At 37.2% G+C, this 24360-nt stretch overlaps 1 protein-coding gene across 6 annotated transcripts in view; it reads left to right on the top strand.

The window, feature by feature from the left end:
• Positions 1–7593: 7593 nt before the first annotated feature.
• Positions 7594–24360, top strand: part of LOC145662301 (lipopolysaccharide-induced tumor necrosis factor-alpha factor homolog) — a 34816-nt gene continuing 18049 nt past the window's right edge. For 2 of the 6 annotated variants that reach the window (XM_081727736.1, XM_081727733.1), the window contains exons 1-2: positions 13622–13708; positions 23428–23517. In XM_081727736.1, the coding sequence (XP_081583862.1) occupies positions 23433–23517 (85 nt within the window). In that variant the 5' untranslated portion in view covers positions 13622–13708; positions 23428–23432. Of the gene's footprint in view, positions 7711–13621; positions 13709–19648; positions 19820–23427; positions 23518–24360 lie in introns of those variants that run through there. The other 4 variants (XM_081727737.1, XM_081727734.1, XM_081727735.1 and 1 more) reach the window with 4 other exon arrangements.

The raw sequence follows: 24360 nt of genomic DNA, 5'->3' as shown, positions 1-24360 counted from the left end.
TTACATTTTGACCCGCTGCCATTTTGCACGGTTGTCGTAGAGAGTCGAGACTTGCTCCATTTTCTTTCATTTAACAACAGCTTTCAAATGACATGCTACTTAACCCCCTTGTTATTTGAAACTTTTGAGTTGAACACCGTCTGGGACCGTGTGGGGGATCCTGGGACATACTATTTTACCCCAAACTGTGTGCCCTTGAAAATGGTGGGATTCGTGTTCGCCGACTTTTCCACTTACCCAACCGTTTCCGAACAAATTACCCGATTTCAACTATTCTGTTAGTTTTGTAGCTTTTACACTAAAAAGTATATTGTAACTCACGATATCCCGCCCGGTGGCACGTGTAACTTTGGGATTCGTCTAGTTATTATAACATATCAAATGCAAACAATTATCTCGTTCGGATCTCAGCGGAACCACTTCATAACCCTCCGTTGTGGGTATAAATTCCCTTTAACTAGTTTTCGGGGTAACAAGAAGTGCTGATGCGTCGAACATGGCCGCCTGCACAGGTGTGCCATAATTAAGTAGACAAAGACATTCGGCGAAACTGAAATAGGCGAAACAGGAAAATACAACATGTTGCCAGAAATGTAATTTCCAATTATTTGTCGCAAGTTCTATAGTATCTGGCTGTGGAACAGAAAACCACTTTACACAAAATAAACCTAAAGTAGCGTACACAATAGTCCAAAAGTTTGATGAATAATTTGTTAACCGTGTGTTCAAGACATGGAGAAAGTCATATTTGATTTTTTAAATTTTCTTTCTAACTTACCCGGAGACTGAGAACATTTTTTAAAAGTAATTCTTTATTCAAGTGTTTTCGTTTCAAATTTGATTAGGAAACCATATTATAAGAACTGTAAATGTAAAATGCCATAGCTGAAAACAGGATGGTAAATATCTTCACTGTTTCAACGGTATTACTGTAATTTCTTACGCGAGGCACCAGATTTCGATTATAGGTAGAAGCATATGCGGTGCGGGTCCCACGTTGAGTTGTGTTTCCATATCTCAAGTAGGCCCGCTGCTGAAAGGGACGCTAAACTCTAATTGAGTTGATTTTGAGTTTAACACCCCTTTCAGCAGCGAGGCTATATGAGACATGGACCTACTGATTAGCGTGGAGTCCTATAATTCAATTTATACAACTTGTCCCATGTGACAGTTGTTTTCCTCTGTTTTTTTTCTTCCTGCACGTGGTCATAACAATCAGCCAAGAAGGAATGTTTCTACGACAACAGCACGTTCAGCCAATTCTAGTGGCTCATTTCTCTCGCTCTGCAGTGGTAAACATTCCACCCTCTCCGCACGTTGCCAGTTTGAATATAAACAAATGCACATTGTTTTAGTCGGATGTCAACTTGAGTAGTGGACCTGCTGGTAGCATTCGTTTTAGTTCGTGTCATTTAATTTTATAAAACTGAGATTTACTTGCAGTGAATAATTTCGTGTTTTGTGTATACGGTACTTCAGTGTTTAGTGCATTATTTATTTCTGATTCTCTCTCTCTCTCTTTTTTTTTTTTTTTTTTTTGTGCGCGTGTGTGTGTATGTCCTCTAAAATGGATGAAGTGGGAGAAAGTTCAAATCTTGTTCGTCGAAGAAGGGGGCGACGAAGAATTCACTCGCCTGTAAAGAAGTATTCAAAAATTGGACAGGGTGTTGCTTTACGAGGCCAAGCTCGCGAGATGGTGTGTTCACTACGCGAATACTTTGAGTGGGAAAGAGAAAATGGTGGTCCTCTTATCGATGTAAATCGAGTTACAGAAAGGACAGCGGCTGCCCTTAAAATCAGCAGAAAAACAGTGGCGCGAATTGGGAAAGAAAAAATAAGGAAAGAGGAGGAACTTGAGGAGAAGGAAGAACAAGGAAAGGACGAGCCTGGACCATCGCAGGTACTGCTTGAAACTCCAGGAAAACATCGCTGCTATGAAAAGAAGGTCACAAATCTCGATTCATTCCAGCGGGATGCCCTTCGTCGCCACATTTACTCTTATTATATGCGCAAGGAGCATCCTACATTAAGCAAGCTCCAAGCCAGCCTTAAAGAAGCAAACTTGTTCCACGGAAGTAAGTTCTCACTTAGAAGCTGTCTCATAGATCTGGGGTTCGAATTTAATAAATTCTCCAAACGCACAGTGCTGATGGAAAGAAGTGACATCGTGGCTTGGCGTTGTCGGTACCTCAGAGCTATGAAGAAATGTGATTATAATAATGTGGTTTGGTTAGATGAGACATGGGTCAATGCAGGCCACACATTAGAAAAAGGCTGGACCGATCATACTGCGCATAGTACAATGAACGCACCAATAGGGAAGGGGGGAAGAATAATTGTTCTTCATGCTGGCACATCTCGTGGTTTTGTCCCAAACTGCCTCCTCATTTTCAGATCTAAAAGAACTGGTGATTATCACGAGGAAATGAACTTCGATACATTTACAAAGTGGTTCCAAGAATCTCTTTTGGAAAACATATCCCCTAAATCCATTATCGTTATGGACAATGCACCATACCATTCTGTTATGCTCGACAAACCTCCAACAACTCAGTCCCGGAAGTCTGAGATCTTGGACTGGTTAAAGCGCAATACCAGTGTGCAGTTAGAGCCTGACATGAAGAAGGCAGAGCTTCTAGAACTGGTGACCATATACAAGCCCAAATTCCCTTTGTACAGAATCGACGAATTAGCAAGGGAAAAGGGGCACCAGGTCATAAGACTTCCCCCCTACCACGCCCACTTCAACCCTATAGAAAATATTTGGGCGCAAGTAAAAGGATACGTCGCGAGGGAAAATAAAAAATTCACAGTGGCAGAAGTGGAAAGACTTACAAAAGAAGCAATTGATAGTGTCACTGCGGAAGACTGGGCTAATGTTGTTCAGCATTCGAAGAAGCTCCTAGACGAGCAATGGGATAAAGAGGGAATTCTTGAACAGTGTGTGGAAGAAGTGATAATATCTGTTAATTCCAGCTCCGAAAGTGACAGTGATTCTTCACTGGGAGTATCCCCAATCACACAGTAAACGTAAGTACAATTCTCTTTCTTATTTACTACTATATATATTAAATTTTAAAATTGTAGCAATACAAATGTCACGAGTTCAAAATGAAGACGTATTGTTTGCGATATATGGTATACAAACGTAAGTTCAGTAATTATAAACAAAGTTCAGTATTGATGTTAGTAATTTTGCTACAGCTATATGGAAATTTCTGTTTTCTGCAGTGAAAGTAAAAGTTTCCTATAGAAATAAAGTCAGAGGGAGGAATGGTTGGATATTAGGAATGGTACAATATATACTTTAATATTGTACCAATGAAATTTACAATGTTTGTCTCCCTTATAAGTGCGTTTTTAAATAAGCGTTCTACATTTAGTAAATGTTGATATGGAATAAGAAATAATTCACTCGTTCTACTCGTGTAGTTTCAATACCCGACGCAAAAGCTGGCAACGCAGCATCGAGCACCACGTGCACGCAGCGAGCTGTCACACGGGATGGCAGAATTACAACTTTTGTAGATAGAACAAAGAAGTATTTAGATTATTCTATTGCAATTGCCATGTATAATATCGATTTCAGCGGAAGGAAGGTGCTTAACTCGCTCATGTAAAAATAGTATTGAAAACGAACGTTAAATCTCAATTAATTTATTAATCAATCAATCGAACACAGTATGAAACATGTCGCAGTGGGGTGGGGTGGAATCCACTCCATCGTTCTTGATTGATTTTAAATCTAACAAAGGACATCACTCAATTGTCCGGCTCTGATTTCAATTATTTTTTTTTCTGTTAAAGAACATGTATGCACTATTTGTGATGATAGAAATATTTGCCGTGGTGCATGTTTCTATTTTTTATAATTTTTAAGAGTTGTGATGTGGTTATTAGAGATTACTGCAGAAGTTCCTTACTACCCTTTGTAAACGGAGCGTTAATGAAAAAAACAACAATGTATATATATGTACAACGATGTATATATAAAGCTTAGGGGGAAGTCGTATTGTAGGTATGACCTTGACGGCATCCATCTTGAAATCCGCCATTTTGAATTAAGGCCATGTTTTTTAAATAGGAATAGGTAATACGATACATAATTTCGGGCTATAATTTAATTAGGAAGACAATGGTGAAGTTAGTTTTAAGATATGCCAATTTGGGTAAAAGTTACAGGCATATTAATTGTTTACGAGCTGAACCTGCGCTCTCTACACAGCGCATCATTCGTATATGAGCAAAAATCTCCTTCTCATTCCTCACAACATCTGTACATGTCCCTTTACAGACACAAGTGAAAGACGTATTGATTAAAAAAAACCAAGGGGTATCATAAATGGGAGACTATTTTCGATTATTTTTTTCTCAATATCTCGCACCGTTTGCAAGATTTGAGCCTACTTCCGGTTGGAGTTTCTAATTCATGTATGACCAGTGTTTTCTTTCTTCTTGCATGCAGTAGAATAAGACAATACATTACATACACAATTAATTATAATGTCAGTTATATATAGTGTTCATTGGGCAAAACACTCCAAAAATAAAGGTTCATCTTAAACTGGAGAAATTGTTATCCTTGCCTTTCCATTATTATTTGGTCATGAAACAAACGCCTGAGACATATACAACCCCTATATACAACTATGTGGTGTTGGAATGCATAATGCGTAGGATGTGATACTATATTTTTTAATTTCTCCCATTCCAATGTACCCGTAAAAATGTAATAAAGAAATAGTGTCCATGTTTTTTAAATATTCAATTAGAACTGGACAATCTACATGAAATTTGCAATCGATCAGTGAAAACGTCATCTTTCTAGAGCATGCAGTTTCCGAGATCTCATTGTCGAAAGTGTTGACCACAAACAGATAACCGAACACAACATCTATCTATTAAAATGCTACAATAGCAATTAAAAGCGTTTTTTTTAACTGCTCGCCACAGGCTAGCTCCCTTTTTGAGGGCTACACCCTCTCTTAGGTGGGAGAAGTGAAAGTATTATGGTAAAGAAGTAAGGAATGGGTGGGCTAAGAGTAATTTATTTATTTATTTATTACTAGAACTAGGACATTATGATCTTTTCGATCATAATCATACTTGAATGGTGGGTGTAGTTTTAATAACATAAGAGCAGTAACATAATAACGAGTATAATTGAATACAACATAAATATAAATATGGTAATTATAGAAATATATATATTTGGTCTAGGAATTAATTCGTGCGGGTGGACAAGAGATGGCGCAACGAACGGAGCGTCCCACAGTTCCGTGTATCCACACATGTGTTGCAAACCCCTGTCATCGCGTATCGTTCGTAGTATAGGGCAGTGGATTAAAGCGTCAACAACACCAGTTTGTAGTTAAGTGAACATGGCGCAATTTGTGCCTGATAAAGTGTTTTTGCGGGGTGTCCTGCTGCATTACTTTAACATGCAGAAAAGTGCGACTGAAAGTCATCGTATTTTGGTGGAAGTGTATGGTGACCATGCTCTAGCTGAGCGAACGTGTCAGAAGTGGTTTGCACGGTTTAGAAGTGGTGATTTCGGCTTGGCAGACCAAGAGCGAGCTGGACAGCCAAAAAAATTTCAAGACGAAGAATACTGAAATTTTGTACCATGTTGCGTGAAATATTAAAGGGGAAATTCTTCTATATACTCTGTAATACCTCTAAATAAACAAGCAGTGATATTGTAACGCAACATAAAGTTGTATTTTTTCAAATGTTATATAAATATATAGGGTGTCCAGAAAATCCGTTCCCACCCCTAGAAATCGCAAACGGTGAAACAGATGGCAAAACAGGAAAATACGTGTTTGATCATTTTAAACGTACAATGTGACAAAGCAAAAAAAATGTTGCCTCAGGGTAAGCCGCAGAGTTCCAGACGGGGTCCAACTCAAAAATTTCAAATTATAAGAGGTCAAGTAGCATATTGTTTGAAAGCTGTTGGGATATGAAAGTAGAGGGAAGAAGTCTTGACTCTAAAATAACCCTGTGCAAAATGGCGGCCTGTAAAATGTCAGCAAAAACGCCATTGTAAAGTTTACGGCCACCCCCAGAAAACTAAAACGGTGAGACAAATGTCAAAACAGGAAAATACGTGTTTCATCATTTCAAAAGTACAATGATTTAAAGTGAAAATATTTCGCCCACGGTCCACCGCAGGGTCCCAGACGAGGTTCTACTCAAATTTTACATGGCAAGGGGGTCAAGTAGCATATCGTTTGAAAGGTGTTATTAATCGAAAGCAGATGGAACAAGTCCGGATACTATACGATAACGCTGTGCAAATATCACGATAACAGTACCATAACACTGTGCACTTTTATCAGACGGAAGTCTCCAGGAAATCAGTTTCAGATTATATTCAAACCATTTCCGATGCGTTCTGGTACGATATTCGGTGAAAATAGGAAACTTAACGATTAAAAATGCATATGATTCCCAAAGGACATGCATTTGGAACAATAATATTACAGTTCCTTAATGAGCATAATAGTACTTTCGATTGGTGTATAAACAGTCTTCCACTTTGATATATAATCTCAGTCTCTTTTAGCTTTTCTGTTCTTGTCATTTCTTTTATTTTCTTTTTTTCTTTCGTACGATTGTTCTTTCTTTCTTTCTTTACACATTATTGGGCCCAAAGAACAGAATCTCACATTGGGGGAATTTCCTTTCTTTACGTTGAGTACACGAATTGAAATGAAAACAAACTAAAACCCGACTAGAGAAAGAAGAAGTAACAGATAAGATTTTTGCACAGTATTATCGTAGAACGTCCAGACTTGTTCCATCTGCTTTCGATTAACAACAGCTTTCAAACGATATGCTACTAGATCCCCTTGTCATGTGAAAATTGAGTAGGACATCGTCTGGGACCCTGTGGAGGACCGTGGGACAAATATTTTCACTTTAAATCATTGTACTTTTGAAGTGATGAAACACGCATTTTCCTGTTTTGACATTTGTCTCACCGTTTTAGTTTTCTGTAGGTGGACATAGACTTTACAATGACATTTTTGCTGACATTTTGACCGGCCGCATTTTCCACAGGGTAATTTTTAGAAAGTCGAGACTTGTGCCGTCTTCTTTCATTTTTCAACAGCTTTCCAATGATATTCTACTTGACTCCTTTGCCATTTGAAATTTTCTAGTTGGACCCCTCCTGGGACTCTGCGGGTAGCCCTGGGATAACATTTTTTGCTTTGATACGATGTAGTTTTCAAAAAATCAAACATGTGCTTTCCTGTTTTGTCAGCTGCCTCACCGTTTGCGATTTCTTGGGGTGACACGGACTTTCTGGACACCCTGCATATTCATATAACACACAATATATGCATTCGGAAAAATTTTAGTATAGTTTCTTAATAGGTGTCCTTAGTGCTTTTTATTGGTGTGTAAAGCATCTTCCACTTCGATATAATCTCCCTCTCCTTGTTAGGCCCTTGCGTGGGCATAATTTAATTGTTCCTGATAATCGTCCTTTCTCTTAAAGATAATACGAAATGTGTTTTGTAAACAAATATTTCTTACTTGTTAGTGTGACTGACAACTTAAAATTTAAAAATAGCTTTTGCTTGCAACATCATGTGAAAGTCGTAAACGAATCTTAAAATGTTCTACGCAAATAGCCACTAGACAAGGAGGAAGAAAGCTTAAGCATAGATCTGGACATCGTTTCAAGAAATCATCAAAGTTTAACAAGTAAGGCCGGCTATACACTATAAGATAGATCCTAGGAAATCTCTTACGATTTATCCTAGAGTCAAAATCTCAACGTGTATGGTAACAGATCCCATGTCATTTCCTGTGTTCTGAACGATCCTATGAGATTTCTCTTGTTTAGAGCACGCTCTATTTCGGAAAGAAAATTCGTAATATTTCGATTTAAGCGACATCAGGTGAGAGAAAGTGAAAACAAAACAAATGAAAACACAAATGATGAGGTATCTTCTGATCGTACAGGTTTACTTTAGATGTACCACTCGAAATAATTGTTGAAAAATTATAATTTGTCACTATTTCCTAAATGATTTGCGTTGACCGACATGAAAATATCTTACATAGCATAGATAAAATCCCTGAAGGGGACCAACAAAAGCAATTGTTGATAAACTACAATTCTTTTACGATTTGCGTATAAATACGGGGTCAAGATATATATATAGTATAAAAACTATAGTGCAAAAAACGCAAACCAAGTTGTGCTAGGTTGTTTCTAGAAAGTACGAATGCTATTTAACCGAGTCAGAGCAGGGCTTCAGTGAGGGGGTGCGAGCGAAGGAAGCAGGCGCGTCAGTTGATGTAGTGAAAACGAGTGCGTTTTGGTAATGATACGAGTTTGAATAGCACTTGTCATGGTATCGTGGTAGTAGCGCTCCACTCGTAAACATAAATTATAGCTTCTGTAAACTATGCAGAAATACACCGGTGGTGGAAAATAGTAACACCGGTCAACTTTCATATGCACTCACTTACGTAAAAGTTTCGCAGAAGGGGTCCAGAAGTAAGCAGAACATACAAAATTTACAGGAGAAATGGAAGATGCAAGTACTTAGACCTAACACAACCTAACTAAATCTAACCTAATGAAGTTAACTAGCTTAAACTAACCTAATATTAATAGAAGTAAGCGAAATTCTATCACTTTTTGAAAATTGTGTTGGACCCATGTACTAATATAATCTAACGTAACATAACCGTAACTAACCTGAACCAACCTAAACTAAACTAATGTGAATATAAACTACCGAAATTGTAGCATTTCCTAGAAAAAATAGCTGGACCCTTTCTGCTAAACATTGTCTCACCTATTTTAACCGTCGTTAAAACATTTATAATGATTTTACACTAGTAACCCTACAGTTGTAAACATAAAATACAGGTGCATTACTTTGTATTTAATTATGTTGCTTCCAAAAAAATTGTTCCTTATAAATATGTCTTTTCGTGCAAAGTATTAAATTTTACTTGTAAATCTTCTAAAATGTGGTGCGCCAAAAGTATACCAGCACCCTTCTGACTTATGCTTTTTTTTTTTTTTTTTTTTTTTTTTTAGAGGTATCCAATTTAACAATATAGCGCCTGATATTAATATCAGTGGGATGTGCAGTGTGGTTAGCATAGTAATTCTTCAACTTTATACTTTTATTAAATAGAGCTATTTCACAATGTTGATATACGTCATTCGGTCAGACAGGAAAAATCTTCACGTGTATGGCACACAAGGGTAAGATTTCCTACAAGATATGTCATAACATTTTTCCGAAGATAAATCCTAAGATATTTCCTAGGATTGATCTCGTAATGTATAGCGCGCCTAAGTGTTTAATTTTTGTTTCTAGTCTGTTAGTAAGTAAAGCAAAGATAGCCCTCCGCCATTTTAGATCTAGACATGAGAGCTTAAAGGCTCTATACTTTCTCGATTGATATAATTAGCACCACGCACTGGATTCTTTCAATTGTAAAGAGGTAGGGTGAACCTTAGTGCTCTTTCATACACAGCAACGGAGCTGCGCCACTAGTATGAACGGAAATATAAACTAAGCAACTGATAGCAGGCACTGACACTTTTTTTTTCTTTTATCTTTCAACACCCATATATTTTTTTCTGTAGTGGGACGATGTTGACAGAGCACAAGAAATATACAGCACCTAGATATTAGTAGGCTATATTAGATGTAGTAGATCCGTAGATTTAATTCAAACCACAGTAAGAGACACGATGGCAGATTGGTAGAGCACTTACCTCTGGTGTGTGGGGTCAATGGTTCGATACCTAACCAAGCAAGTTTGTGGTGGACAACATCGTCTCCGTGGGTTTTCTCGGGGCATTTCGTTCCCTCTCACAATCTCATTCTACCAATGATTCCATCATCATTCATTTGCTTTAATCATCGTCTCCCTTAGCCTAAGGTATAATAATAATAATAATAATAATAATAATAATAATAATAATAATAATAATAATAATAATAATAATAATAATAATAATAATAATAATAATAATAGATCTGGAAATGCTTCATTTGGAAAATAGGAATGAGTGGAAATTGAATGATTATTATACAAAGAACAAAACATAATGCATGGTTAGTTAGCTTCCACAGGCACGTTTTGTATTATAGAAAGATCAGGATTATATTATAAAGGTAATTTGGAAGATGGCAGCAATATAAAGAAGCATGCAACAATCTATTCCACGTATCCTATGTGTTCATCATAGGGATTATACCGCATTTTAACACAAAATAGAGGAATAGTCTATAGTTATTTTAAGACAATCGAGAACTTCAGTATAAAATTAAAATAAGGTAAATTTTAAGCAATAATCAATTGTGCATTTTTCGTCTCTAATCAGTAATCTAATTTTTTTTTCTTACAAGATACACTGGCAACATTGTGCGGTTTCGGCTACTGCAGTTGCCTCGTACGAAAGCTCTCGTTTAAGATAATGCTTAGTTGCAACTGCAGTTGCTCCATACGAAAGCTCCAATTTAAAGCAATGCTTCGCAAGCAGTGATACAACTCAGTTGCTGCATATGAAGGATGGCTTTTGTTCTACTGACAGTCAGTACATACAGTGGTTTGTCTTGAGTGATACTTGCACACAGAACAAATCCAAGAATGTTTTTGTCATCAATTTGAGGACAAATAGCACATCTCGTCCTTTGAGCTGGGACATCTGTTTGTGGACGGTTTTCATCAATGTTCCTAGTTAGTCGTGACGATGACTGCCGATGGCTACGAGGAAGTGTCCTGCATTTGACCCTTACTTTTAGGTGATCTTGAATGAACGTGATCCTAATACTCTTCACGAAGTCTTGTCTCTGAAGCCTTCTTGATTCTTTGCAAAGATGGTACAGAACATGCCTATTTACGCATGCAACATCCAATATTCTGTATAACCCTGGGGTCAATTTCAACCCCAGAGGTCTTCCACCATCGAAACAACAAAGCGCATGGACACTACGAGATTTCAAGATCAACTGGGAATAGACGCCTGCATGCCTTAGTGAAGCAAAATACAGTTTATTCCTAGCGATAAATGTGTTTGCTGGGGTCAAATTTCACCCCTTGATAGTAGTCAAGAGCTACCATTGAAAATCGCTTTTGTCGTGGGTTCAAGCCCGGCCCAAGGAAAGTTTTTATTTTATACTTTTTTTAATTTTATAATACTTTTATCATTAAGGTAAGCTGAAAATAATACTCATTCATCCTTGTACGTAATATATAATGCATAAATTGTGCTTTTTTTCACCATTTGCCTAGAGATTTCTGATAGCCTTTATAAACAATGACGTTATAAATCAACAGGAGAGTAAGAAGTGGGGCCCTTGAGAAGCTTGGGGTTGTAGGGGGAAGTGGGGTGTTAGAAGGGTGGAGGTGCCGGAGTCACCAAGAAGGGAAAAGGTAGTTATACGCTTCCTTGCCTTGTTTGGAGTGTAGTTAAGTTTACATTGAAGTTACACCATCCGGTCGTGACGTAATGTCACGTGGCAATTAGTCCACTTTGCACACAACTTTATTGATAAAAAAAAAAGTGATTCACTTACGTTACGAGCGAGCGTCAGCGAATGAAGGGAGTGGAACCACCGCAGGGCTCGTTTTATTCCACCTTTGCTCCTATGATAATATCACCTGACATTACGTCACACTCGGGTAGTGCAACTTCGAAGTAAATCCAACTTTACCGCTTCCTTGTAACCAACTTAAAAATAGTTGGCTAGGGTACCGCATGAGGAAGGTGTTGCCTATTCTTAGAACGCTCTTTAAACAATCGATCTTTAAAGAAAAAGGTTTTTTTTTTTTTATATATTTCTTATCGTTATTGCTTTATTAAAATCGATATTGAAAGTGGAAGTTCTGGATCACTTCCGGTTTTAATAAGGACCTGAGGATAGAGAAGAAATATGTTGTTGGGATGCTTAATCGATTGCAGAAAAACGCTCTTCGTTATGTATTACCGTTTTTGCTCTCTAGTGATCAATGTTAAAACCGAAAATACGTTATTTCTCCCACTTGCGGTTTGTATATCAGCATTAACCAACGAACTCTATATGGGACCTATAGCTATTTGAGGCCAATTGCGTGTAGTTGTAACTGTGCGATTTAGTAAATGGACAAGACTACGCGGGGGCCAGTGTTCGTAGTTTGAGGGACGTTGGTAAATTTAGCAAAAAGAAAAAAGGGAATTTTTCGATAAAATGTGATAATTCAGGGAAATTTTAGCGCTCAGTGATTGACCAATATAAATGCTTAAATTTTTCTTTGTTTTTCAGAATGAGTGTGTTTGTGTATATTTTGTTTTGTAAAGAAAAAAGTGACGGAAAAGGTATATATATATATAAGCAATAAGGCAATGAATAAAACCAATGTGCTTGGTACTTCCTTTAACATAGCTAAATTAATTTCAACACATTACTTCTGTCATAGGAATTGGACACTCAACAAAATAGGAAACTAGGAATTTTGAGTTAGTCGAGGGAAATGTTCTTAAGGAAACTTACGAACACTGCTCGGGGCGGCAGTTCTCTCGGGCTTTCCCTGAACTGAAGCGTATTTTCGAAATACACTGAACTCTAGCCATAAGGCATTGTGAACGGATTACACTTGGCAACAATGTAGGAAAAATGAATGACGTCTATATCGCGACCCTGTTGGTCACATCACGACTCATGACCTACATATAGCTCAAAGTAAAGATCAGACGCTGTCGGGCCTTGCAGCCGACTGAGCGAAGACGAGATTTTTGGAATGGTGCTATTATAGTAATAAATTAAAAAAAGAGTGAACTAGCGCAACATACTAGTAAAAAAATCGTTTTTGGCGTGGGTTCAAACCCTGCTAAGGAAATTTTTTTATCATTTTTAAAATTTTTATAACATTTCTTTAGTTAAAATAAGATATGAGGATTTTAAGACAAATTGCATTCAAATTATGCCAATTACTGTATATTCGTAAATGCAATAGGGGCCCGGCCCCTCAGGATCGGCGCCCTTGGGCAAGACCCCTTGATATAAGTAAAATTTCGCGTATTTCACTGATTTACTACTATTTTATTGATAAAGTCAATAGAAATCTCAAACTCATGGGGGGGCAATTGCCCCTCCTTGCCCCCCTAAATGGCGCCTCTGGTTTGCCCTTGTACTATACAGATCCATAGCAAAAGTAGTAGCAGTAGTAGTAGTATAGTAATAGTAGTAGTAAAAGTAGTAGTAGTAGTAGTAGTAGTAGTAGAAGAAGATACGGGTTAGAATGCAATTCAGCATTCATTTGTTTCAATGTGATGTTGCCAAACGTAATGCCTTCTGGCTAGGGCAGAGTGTATTTCGAAAATTTGCGAACTGGACCGTCTTAGATTCAACAAGGATGGATGCGTGACCTACTACTTCAATAAACTAATTGTAATTAATTATCACATCGTCACTCTTTTAATTGATGAGACAAGACAAACTAGTTTCTTAATGCTTCCTTTGTTTAAGTTGTTCATTCTTAAGTTTTTAATGAAATGATAAATTGTTAGTGTAGATAGTAGCTTGATTAGATAACGTTATCATCAGAAAAAAACAAACAATTCTGGTCGAAACGAGACAAAAAAAACAGTTTGTAGTGAGACTCTTTAATGCTTTTACAGTATCATTTCCTTGGGAGCTGCTTCTTTATATCTTCAGTATGAAAAGTTGAATAATCTGTAAGTGTAATTTTAAGATACTTGGTGCATTCAGTACATTAGATAATTAAGTCCACTTTTGGTCATTTTTGGTATGTTTCATCTTTAAGATCTCTATCATAAGCTCCTTTCAGAGCTAAAAAGATTCATGTCCGGATATTCTAAATAACTCTTGTGATATATACATGGTGTTTCAAAACAACACTGGCAACGTTTGGGAGCTGATTCCAGACACCATGACGAATATACGTATATATGAAATATTTGGTGGAATGAAAAAGTTGGAAGTAATGGAACAATAAAGAAAAACCCACGGACACGATATTATCTACCACATACCACATGACTTAGCAACTGCCAATCTCCCCCCCCCCCCAAATTTACAAATCCCCCCCAAAAAACACAAAGAAAATATAATGAGCCTTACACTGATTTCAATATCTAATACACTTCGTAGTCTGCGCCTCTTACTTTTTAAACAGGATTATTCTATATCGATTCAAGCCTTCCGCCTCAATATTGTTATTTAAGTCAAAAGAGAACTGATTATTTGCTATGACAATTACTTATTTAAAAATATTAATTATTCTAAGTTCTTCTTCATACTTAGGGTTCTCAAAAGTATAATTGTGGTATAATTACAGTTCCATTGTGTCATTTTCAATTAAAAATTGTTCCCCCGCCAAATAAATAATCTCATGGACGCAACTTGTGTGCTAAAAGCCTCCTGTAGACATCCTTGCGACCTATAGTGATCGCAATGAGTTGTGAAGCTTGACATAGATTTTCCAATTTCAGCACCCAATAGAACACGAGAGTGTGTCTCGATCGTCAACCCCCCACATCCATAAAATTTTGTAAGTGTCGTTTCTGGCGCTATACAGAGAACATTTCGTGAGGATACAGTGTTGTCAAATTTCCACTAAGTAAGTTTTTTCTTGTTATTATTGTTATCGTTGTTTTATTTTTTGCTGTTATTATGGTTATCATTTAATTCGAATAGTTGTTATAGTTCTGTAAGTGTCATTTCTTTGTCATTCTTTCGCCATATTTTCTAAGTTTGGTAACATGGCTGGTTGGTTCACTTCTGCTAGTTTCACGCTTTCTCAAAATGTGCGTTCGGAAGACAGCTCCACGAATCGTACCGAATTCTTCCGATCAGGGGCGTCATTTAGGGGGGGCAGGAGGGGGCAATTGCCCCCCCCCAAGAGTTTGAGAACCACATATACTTTAACCATTTGTATACTAATATACTAGTACAAAACATGAAAGTCTTATGTCGGTGGTGCTCTTGCCCCCCCCCAAGCGAAGTCTGAAATGACGCCCCTGCTTCCGATACATCACACGTGAAGCAAATTAGTTATATGATTGGTGTCCCCATCAGGACGTCGCGGTCGGAAAGAGGGATTGCCGCCGTCGACGGTGGCGGGCCGCCGGAGGCGGCCGGCACCCGTCCGCGGCGGCACGACGATCTACTTGTTCAAAGTTGCCGACCTTTTGCCGAGGCGGCAAGCGGTCGAAAATCGTCAAGTAAAATTCCCTTTGCCAACTCTTTGCCGACTGTTGCCGACCGTCAGAGCCGGCAAAACAATCGGAAAGGCCTCTTTCCGACTTCTTATGCCGGCCTCTTTTCGACGGCGGCGCCGGCGCATTTACTGCGCCTTTACGGTTGTTTGCCGACTGTTCGGCAAGACAACTTCCCGACGGCGGTGCCGGCGCATTTAATGCTCATTTCCGGCTGTTTGCCGACCGCTTGCCAAGGCAACTATTCGTCGCGGTCGAAAATTGCGCTGAAAGATGCCGGCGTCCGGCGCCGGCAAGCCGACCGCGGCATCTGGTCGGCATGGACAAATTGTCCGACTATAGGCGGCAGAATTCTGATGGGGGTAGAGCCCAGGCTTTAAGAGTTGTTGCTGTCTCTATAGTACTAGGGATAATGGTGGCACTTGAAGAAAGTTACATCGATGAAAATTAAAATGTTATCCCTATATGTCTATACAGGAATTAGGATAATAGGTTAATTGTCTTCCCTTAGATTCTAGCGACAGAATTTTAATTTCTACCGATATGATTTCCGTCAAGAGCCGCCCACTGACCCAATAGCACTAGAAGTAATCTCTCTACCTCTCATGACGGAATCTAGTTTCGGTTTATTACAAATCTTTTCCTTTCATTGAACTAAATAATAGACAAATATAAATTATCCCAGAATAGATTCCATAAATTTAAAAATTGCCTTATTCACGCATAGAGAAATTATTGAATGATTCCAAGATGTCGCCATCTGGAATATTCCGTTTTCGATCAAGAGACTTCAATAAACTAAACTTAGAAGGAAAAAAAATAATAACCTCCGATCCATATTGTTTCGCAATTGCCCGTGCGCATTCTTTCATATTTTCTTTTTCAATAAAGAAAGGAAGTTATAGCCTATTGATTAAGAAGAAATTACTGATGACATTTCCTTCCTAGAAATACAAAAGCGAGAGATTGTTGTTTCTGTTGTCACAAAACACCTTTTCCCAGATGGCGATTGTCGAAATGGAAGCCTCATTGGATAAATCCTGTGGTAAGTTCATATTGATTTATTTTCTTGTCTGCTTCTAGTTAGAAAGATACCAATTTTATTCAGTGTTTGACTGTTACTGAAGAATCGTTGGTCTACGGAGATTACATTACTTATTCTTGCATTTGATCATTCTTTTCAAATTTAAAAAGCTCTGCGTTTGTGCTCCGAAGTAGTGCTCACGAGACAAGATTTTGGCCTGTCCCGTCTCGAAAACTATGTTTATTTCTATTGAAATAGCCCAGTCTTGTCTCGGCCCGAAAAGTACATTTATTTTTACTGGAATAGCCTATTCTTGTCTCGTCTCGAAAAGTATATTTATTTTTATTGCAATACCCGTCTTGTCTCGTCTCGAAAAGTATAATTATTTCTATTGGAATAATCTAGTCTTGTCCCGAAAAGTATATTTATTTCTATTGGAATAGCCCAGTCTTGTCTCGTCTTTCAACACGAAAATTTTGTTACATATCGTCTTATGGGCTCGATAATAACGAACGGAATGGAGGAGCGAAAAAAGTGGAAACATGGGAAAACACCCGAGAAAACTCAAACATTCAGTGTTTGCCACCACAACCCCCACTTGGCGAAAGCTGGGATCGATTTTGTTGCCCCACGCATCAGAAGTGAGCGCTCAACCGCTGTACAGGATCCAGTGCCGTGCCGTAGTGGGGGGGGCGAGCGGGGCGACGGGCCCTGGCGCCGAAGTAAGGAGGCGCAAAATTCGAGAGAAAAGAGGAAAGAAAGAAAGAAAAAAGAGGAAAAATTGCTTGGAACATTTTAGATGAACAGCAGTATGTTTCAACCTAATATTTAGTTTGACCAGGATCAGATTTATACTTCTTAAGTCCTTAGACACTTGCTAAAAGCGCCTCGCCCGTCTATTTACACCCGAATCACTGCATATATATAAAATGGAAGGAAAAAAGTGCCCAAATTCAAGGAAAAGCATGGTTTAAATATTTTTGAAAATTTTCTTACGCTTTGCGCCAACTATGGTGGTGCTTCGCCGCTGGTCTGTCGACCTTACTCATATGTACGAGGGCGCCGTCGTATACTCTCGCCCCAGGCACTGATTTTTCATGGCACGACACTGGCAGGATCTCATTTAGTCAGGACCCTATTATTGGCCTGCATGCTTAGTAGACTCATCTAATTACGTTAAAGTAGGTGAGCAAAAATCTGACAAAGACATGGTTTCGTATCTTCATTAAGGTAACCTTACTACCGTTGAAATTCCTTTGTTTAGGCCATGAAATATGTCTTTAGGAAGAACACCAGTTCTCAACATAGATATTATATCTGAACCTTACATGATTTTGTGACAATGACTTCGGAACAAATTGAACAGTTTCTAATATTTTACAACATCTCCCTGCATAAAAAAATATGAGTAAAACTGACCGGCTCGGACCCAAGCTATTGACAAGACAACATGCAGGGTGGTAACTATCCAACAGTACATCGTAGTGGTTGCCATTACAGTTTATCCATGACTGCTCCATTTTTTATTTTCCTAGTTCCGCGTTCCGGATAATCCTTCTCTGGGACCAAGCGCTCCAATTTTGTTCAAAATGTATAATAAAAATCTAAGATAAATCAATAATAAAGCATTCAAAGAGTGAAACACTATAACTTATGTTCTTACAGATATTTTAGTTAATAATTTCTATATCAACTTGTCACTGTTTTTTTTTTTTTATTATTATTTTTTTTTTAGATGTTTCCGAAAAGAAGTTCAAACAGGACAATATGCGACCGCATGTTCTCTTGATTCTCTTAACAACGCCATAACGACACAATTAAAAAGTCTCCGTCTCCTCCAGTGGCGTATTTTGTGGGTTACCAGGCCTACCGGCGGTAGCCCTAGAATATTACAAAATAAAGTTATTATAATATAAACAAAATAATATTGATAATTTTATACTTTAGTACTTTCTTTCAGTGATACAAGTATCTGAGATTTGTATGTATTTAGAAATATCCACTAACTTCTTTGCACGCAGTCTGTTCCGCTTCCTTAAGAGGTCTTCAACAAAACAAAGCAGCAGATACCACTTCTTTAGTTACTCTACTTCAGCAAGAATCTTGTAGTTATCAGCGCATTCTCCTTCGCTCCACCTCCACCCAATGCATACGAATGGGCTCCCCCAGATAACACCAGTTGCATCTAGAGAAATCGGTTTCTTGGTTGTGAGCGAAGAGTAAAGGGAAATTATACGTGTAATGACAGTAATTTTTTGGATCTCTGGAAATTGTCTCGTACATTTTGATGCTCGTTCCATAGCGGTTGCGTCAACGTAACAAAAAGTTTGTGTTTTACAGTATTTTGCAATTGTTGGCATAGCTGTCATAAATATCGTTTCATTATTTGCGTTTGTTGCGAAGGCTCTTACAGACTGAGGCCCATTCGTTGCTAATCGCCTATTTCAGTGTTCATTATTACTCGGGCACCTTCCATTTACTCTGGTGAGTCTGGTGAGTAGGGTTACCACCTATCCAATGCAAAATGTAGGGATATTTCATGCAGCAAATGAAAGTAGAAATGTACGATCATTTTTCCTTAACACTAATAAGATAAGTGTTGCGAGTGAAGAGAATATCATATTTACCTACTTGACAAAAAGGAAAATGTGTTGTGTTTTATTATTATTATTATTATTTTGAAGACTGTATAATAACCGAAACTAAACTATAATAATAATAATAATAATAATAATAATAATAATAATAATAATAATAATAATAATAATAATAATAATAATAATAATAATAATAATGTATAGGTATTATAAAGGTTAGTAGTAGCCCAAGCCATCAAACCGTACGCTACTAGTCCCCTCCCACCAATTTTACTCTCAGCAGACAAACTTTGTCACTGTTTCGCATCTGCATGGTTTGCGATACCCAGGATAATATTCAATGCTCTTTCTCTTTATGGCTCACTAGTTTTTGATGTCTATGATAGCACCACGTTCTGATTAGAAATAGCGACAAAGTTCCGGTTCCGTTAGAAACCGGTTCTCCTGGAGATCCGGTTGCAGATATGGATCCGAAAACTGGGTTTCAGACTTGAATCCGAAAACCGGTTTCGAAACCGGACCCGTTCAGAGCCGAAAACCGGTTCCGGCAATCCCTAGTTCTGATAGGCTGCCGCGGGGAGTTTTCACATCGCGTAATGCAGAAGTTTACTCATTCCACCTTTGTAATACCATATAAGATATTTGCTTGTCAAATTTAGCATTTGCTAGCTCTTCTCTTTTTTAGACTTGCAAATGTATTGGCCAGCAGTGTAATAAACTCGAATTTAATAATAAAGAGAAGTTACGAAAGTAATAAGTTTATAAATCCTATCAAACTCTCTCTGTCTCTCTCATGCAAACGTACGTTCAATTTGTTGACACTGTGACTTCTTAAGAAGCTATTCATTTGATCAGTGTCGATAAGAGACACTGCCTTGCCAATAACAATCATGTGAGTGATGAAGGACAGTGACTTTGAACTCAGCTGATGCGGTTTAAAGAGAATTTCATTTTTAATACCACTTTGTTGTTTTGCTATAATCATAAGTAAGTACATCACGAATTAATTTGTAATTACAAATTATTTGAAGGTTAGAATACATAATAATAATACTATATTGAATTATGTCTATTTTTGTTAAACATTAATTTAACCACTCTATTCTAGAAATAAAATGTAAATGATATTCAACTAAATGTGCAAGTATGTATCAAGTAAAAGGGTAAAGCGGCTGGAATCATAATCTATCTGCAACTTGCTATTTGTAAATTCAGTATGTAATTATTTTAGATATTATTAAAGAGGCAGTAGTGTCACGTGAACAGCACGTGAAAGAATTTGGTTTGCATGAGATGATATTTTCTCAATTTTGAAACCGGAAGTGATAGTAGATTTCTACTACTTCTGGTTTCAGTAGAGAAAGATTAGAGTGGAAATTAAATATGTTCTTGGGACTCTTAATTGATTATGGAAACTATTTCTCGCTATTTATTACTGTTTTTATTCTATGGCAATCAACATTAAAACCGAAAGTACTTGGTTTCTGTCATTTCCGGTTTTGATAGAAAAATGTAAGCCGTATCTATTGTTAGAACGTTAAACCGATTGCAAAAAAAAAAAAAAAAAAAACGGTTTTCGCTACCTTTTATTGTTTTCGTTCTATGTATATCAATATTGAAACCGGAAGTTTCAATGGATTTCTATCACTTCCGGTTTTAGTAGAGAACTGAGGATGGACACAATATATTCTTGAGACACTCAATGAAATGCAGAAAATAGTTTGTACTTATCTATTATATTTTGGTTTATAGTAAAGTGGAATCGATGTAAAAACTGGAATTTGTTGATTTCTGCCTCGTCTATTACCTCCATCAAGAACTCAATTCCTAACAAGACCGATTGTTATCCATGAAATAATTCTTGAGGTTTTGTTATTCCCCGGACAGGGGCGGATCCAGGAAGGACTTCTGAGGGGTCGGTGGGTTGTAATACTGCTACTTAAGAGTTACTTTTTAGAGCTTCAAACTTTGGGATGGGTTTTATTTATATATAAAATAAGGAAGTTTCCTCTTCTGGGGGGGGCAATCGTCCCCCCCCTGGTCCCTGGACGGACGGACGCACAGACAGAATTAATATACGTCTATAAAGGAGTTTTGGTAAACCAAACTCGTCACTATAATAGAACAGTGACTAAACGCTTTTTGAATAGTTTACTGGTTCACCGTTCTCGTAAAATGTTAATGTAATTATCTTTAATTATTCTTCTTTGCCTCCGCCTTTTCCCATATTTATAAGTTTTATGGGATTGGCATTTGCATTTTTAATTATCTTCATCCATTCTCTTCTACCCTGCGTCTCCTCTAATGTCCATAATCTTTCCCCAAGAAGTTATTTTGTAACGTGTCCTTCCTTTCATCTCATTTTGGATCTTCTTCTCTTCCCTTATCTCCAGTTATCCAATTCTTGAAAATTTTACTAAAGAATCCCACTGCCTCTTGTATAACAATCATTTCTTATTCTATTCTTCCTCGCCACACTACATATCCATCTTAATATTTTCATCTCTGTCGCTTTCTCTCATATGGCTAAGGCCTGACACAGAAGGTCCTGGTTTCGATTCTCTGTGGAAGCTTTTTAGATTTGGATCTCATGATAAGCTTTAGCTTGATGTTGCATATATTGGCAGGACACAAAACTTTACAGGCTAGCGTACATGATAACATAATGATATGTCCCCAGGGTTCGATTTCTAGTAGGAGCATGTGATTCGGATCCTACGTTTCGCTTAAGGTTCATGTCTTATAGAGACTTGGTATTGACAAGTCGCAAAACTTTGATCTTCCCTGCTAGCTATATGTTTTTATAACCTTTGATACGGGATACACAGGATTGAAATCCCAGTAGAAGCCCTTTAGTTTGGATCCTTCTTTAAGCTTTAACTTTGTGTTTTGTATACCGTAAGGCAGGATTACGCACAAGATATAAGGAATTTTAAAGAAAATCGCATGTAACTTACAAACGTAATGATTTAGCACATTGTATTTTAAACATTATAACAGCTAGATATATGTGGAAAACATTCGTGCAAGTTCATTAGTAAACATTCAGTATAACCGTAGTTATTGAAATATAAACTTTCGTGCAAAGTAACCCCATAGGTGGGGTTACTTTGCACAACATACCAAAAGACTGTGTTCAACATACGAACATAACGTTTCTGTGCAATGTTTTCCCTTCAGTATTTATACATTTCACTTTCTACACAAAACTGGATGCAGTCTACAAATATTGATATTAGAATGTTGGTATCGATACTTAGTATGAATTAACTATATTTGTAAAGAAAATTATGTATTTTCTAGTACCGGCACAAGAACCATCTTCTAATAGTTTAGCATATGTCCCACAAAATGCCAACTCAGGAAAGAAAAAAAATCCCAGTGAACTGATTTGCCTTGGTTATTCCTTATGTCCAAGAATATCATCCCAACTCTAATCAGTGGAAGATTTAAGGGGATTTGGGACTTTCAGGCTGAAGCCCACACAAATTGCATGATTTCTTTTTTAGAAAATCTAATGTTAGTCATTCCTATGGGTATAAGTTTCGACTTCCTCAAATAAATATCTAGTGATTTCCTTTTTTTTTTAAAAAAAAAAAAAAAAAGCCTTTGTGAGTGAAGTCCTATCAAACTATTTTTTTGGATCCGCCACTGCTCATAATTTATTTTCCAACAAGAAGTTCATTCCGGCATCTATCTAAATAGGAAATTTACCTACATTTAGAATGCAGAAGGTTCCAGTAGTAATAATTTCCTATCTAAGCGATATTTTGGACCGATGCAAAGTAACCCTGAGTAGAAGCTGATACCGCTTTCTCCCAGTTTTACTTTTTTTTTTTTTTTTTTTTTTTTAAGGACTAAAACGTTTGATATTTCAATTTCAACTAAGTCCCATTATACACAGTAGTATTCTACGAAACTGGCTTAACTTTGATGGAAAACCTTGTACTTGATATCTTTCAAATTTTGGCGACCTTTACAGTGACTGTTTTCCATACCTCTACAACAACAAACCCTCCGGGTAATTAGAACTGATGTTAACCGCCAACATTATAGCCAAAATACAGTTAGATGTTATATCTTTACGGTAGCAGTTGAAACTTCCTCTTTACAGTTCATGGTTTTACCGACAAAGGACTTTGAAACTCTTTTTCATATTTTGTGCAAAGTAACTTCGTCTTACGGTAGTCTTTAGATCCTGCATGATATAAATGTCATATTTTATTATCTTACACTTGATAATTAATATTGCATATTGTAGTAGTTGTGGATGTTGATTTTCTTCTACGTCAATCGCCTTCAGATCATGTGACCACAAATAACCATTAAGAAAACCTCACATGACTCAAAAGAACCAATCAGCGACAAGTGTCCTTAACTGGCTACTATTGTGGTTAACTAATAATCATAAATAGTATGCATTTTACGAGAAACTGTGGGTTTCATAAAATATATATATATATATATATATATATATATATATATATATATATATATATATATATACACTAAATATTATTTTATAGCAGAAACTTGGTTTATTGAATATTTAAACTACGTTCTAACTCTATCGATTATTGATTTTCGTTTAACAGACAGAATGCCAAATTACCTGGTGACGTCAGAGTTTCCCAATAGTAGCTCCATTAAAAAGACGAAAAAGAGGAAAAAAGCAAAACGAAAAGGTAGGGAATTAACTTATTTAATTTCTATTCAGTTGTTTCTTACTGTCTAGCTATCAAGCATCAAGTCTATTATAAAATAGAAGAGAAATAATAGAAGTTCTCGTCAAACGAAATATCTTTGAGTTTTACATCCCATGGTTATGCCGGCTAGGCTACAGAAGAAAACGAAATATCTTAATTAATACTATATCGTCCTAATAGATAGTGTGGCTATCGTACATTATGAATTTCTACATTTCCAAAAGATTCGCCATGCCATAAGCGTCTGTGGACTACACATGGGCACATGATGGACTTCTCTCCAAAAATTGGCGGCCCTGCAGCAACGATCCGCGGTGATCCCACTTCCGTTTTGAAAATTATAGAACCAGCGGTAGACACGCCACGAAACGCCAATGAACCACAAAATTAATCCCCAGAAAATATGTTAAATCGCCTATCTGCGTGATCTGTTTATATTAAGGTAAGTCTAAAGGAACACTTAAATAAAAGTACCCCGGGCAGGGCGCGAACTACAAACTTTATGATTACTAGACAGATGTTCTTCCGATTTCGCCACGGAATTGATGAAGAAACCCTCACTTTTAGAGGTATAAATCGTTGAGATCTCTTTAATTTGGTCAATCAAAGTGCTCTTTTAACCATGTATATTCGACAATAACCGTTTGAGATCAAATAAAATCCGCTCGCCATGTAATTTGATAACAAAATGACGCGCGACCATGTACTTTATTTCACAGTTCTTCCATATTCATTTTTTAATGATCGGCGGCAGTCGCCATCTAAATTCATACAATTATGCGCACTCCTCCCAAAATTTTTCACTTCATGATGTAGAGGTAG

The sequence above is a fragment of the Thermobia domestica genome, chromosome 10 (genome assembly GCF_964235325.1).
Source record: "Thermobia domestica chromosome 10, izTheDome1.hap1.1, whole genome shotgun sequence".
In the NCBI taxonomy this organism is placed as follows: Eukaryota; Metazoa; Arthropoda; class Insecta; order Zygentoma; family Lepismatidae; genus Thermobia; species Thermobia domestica.
The sequence above is the reverse complement of the archived record's forward strand: the minus strand, read 5'-3'. Positions and strand labels throughout refer to the sequence as shown.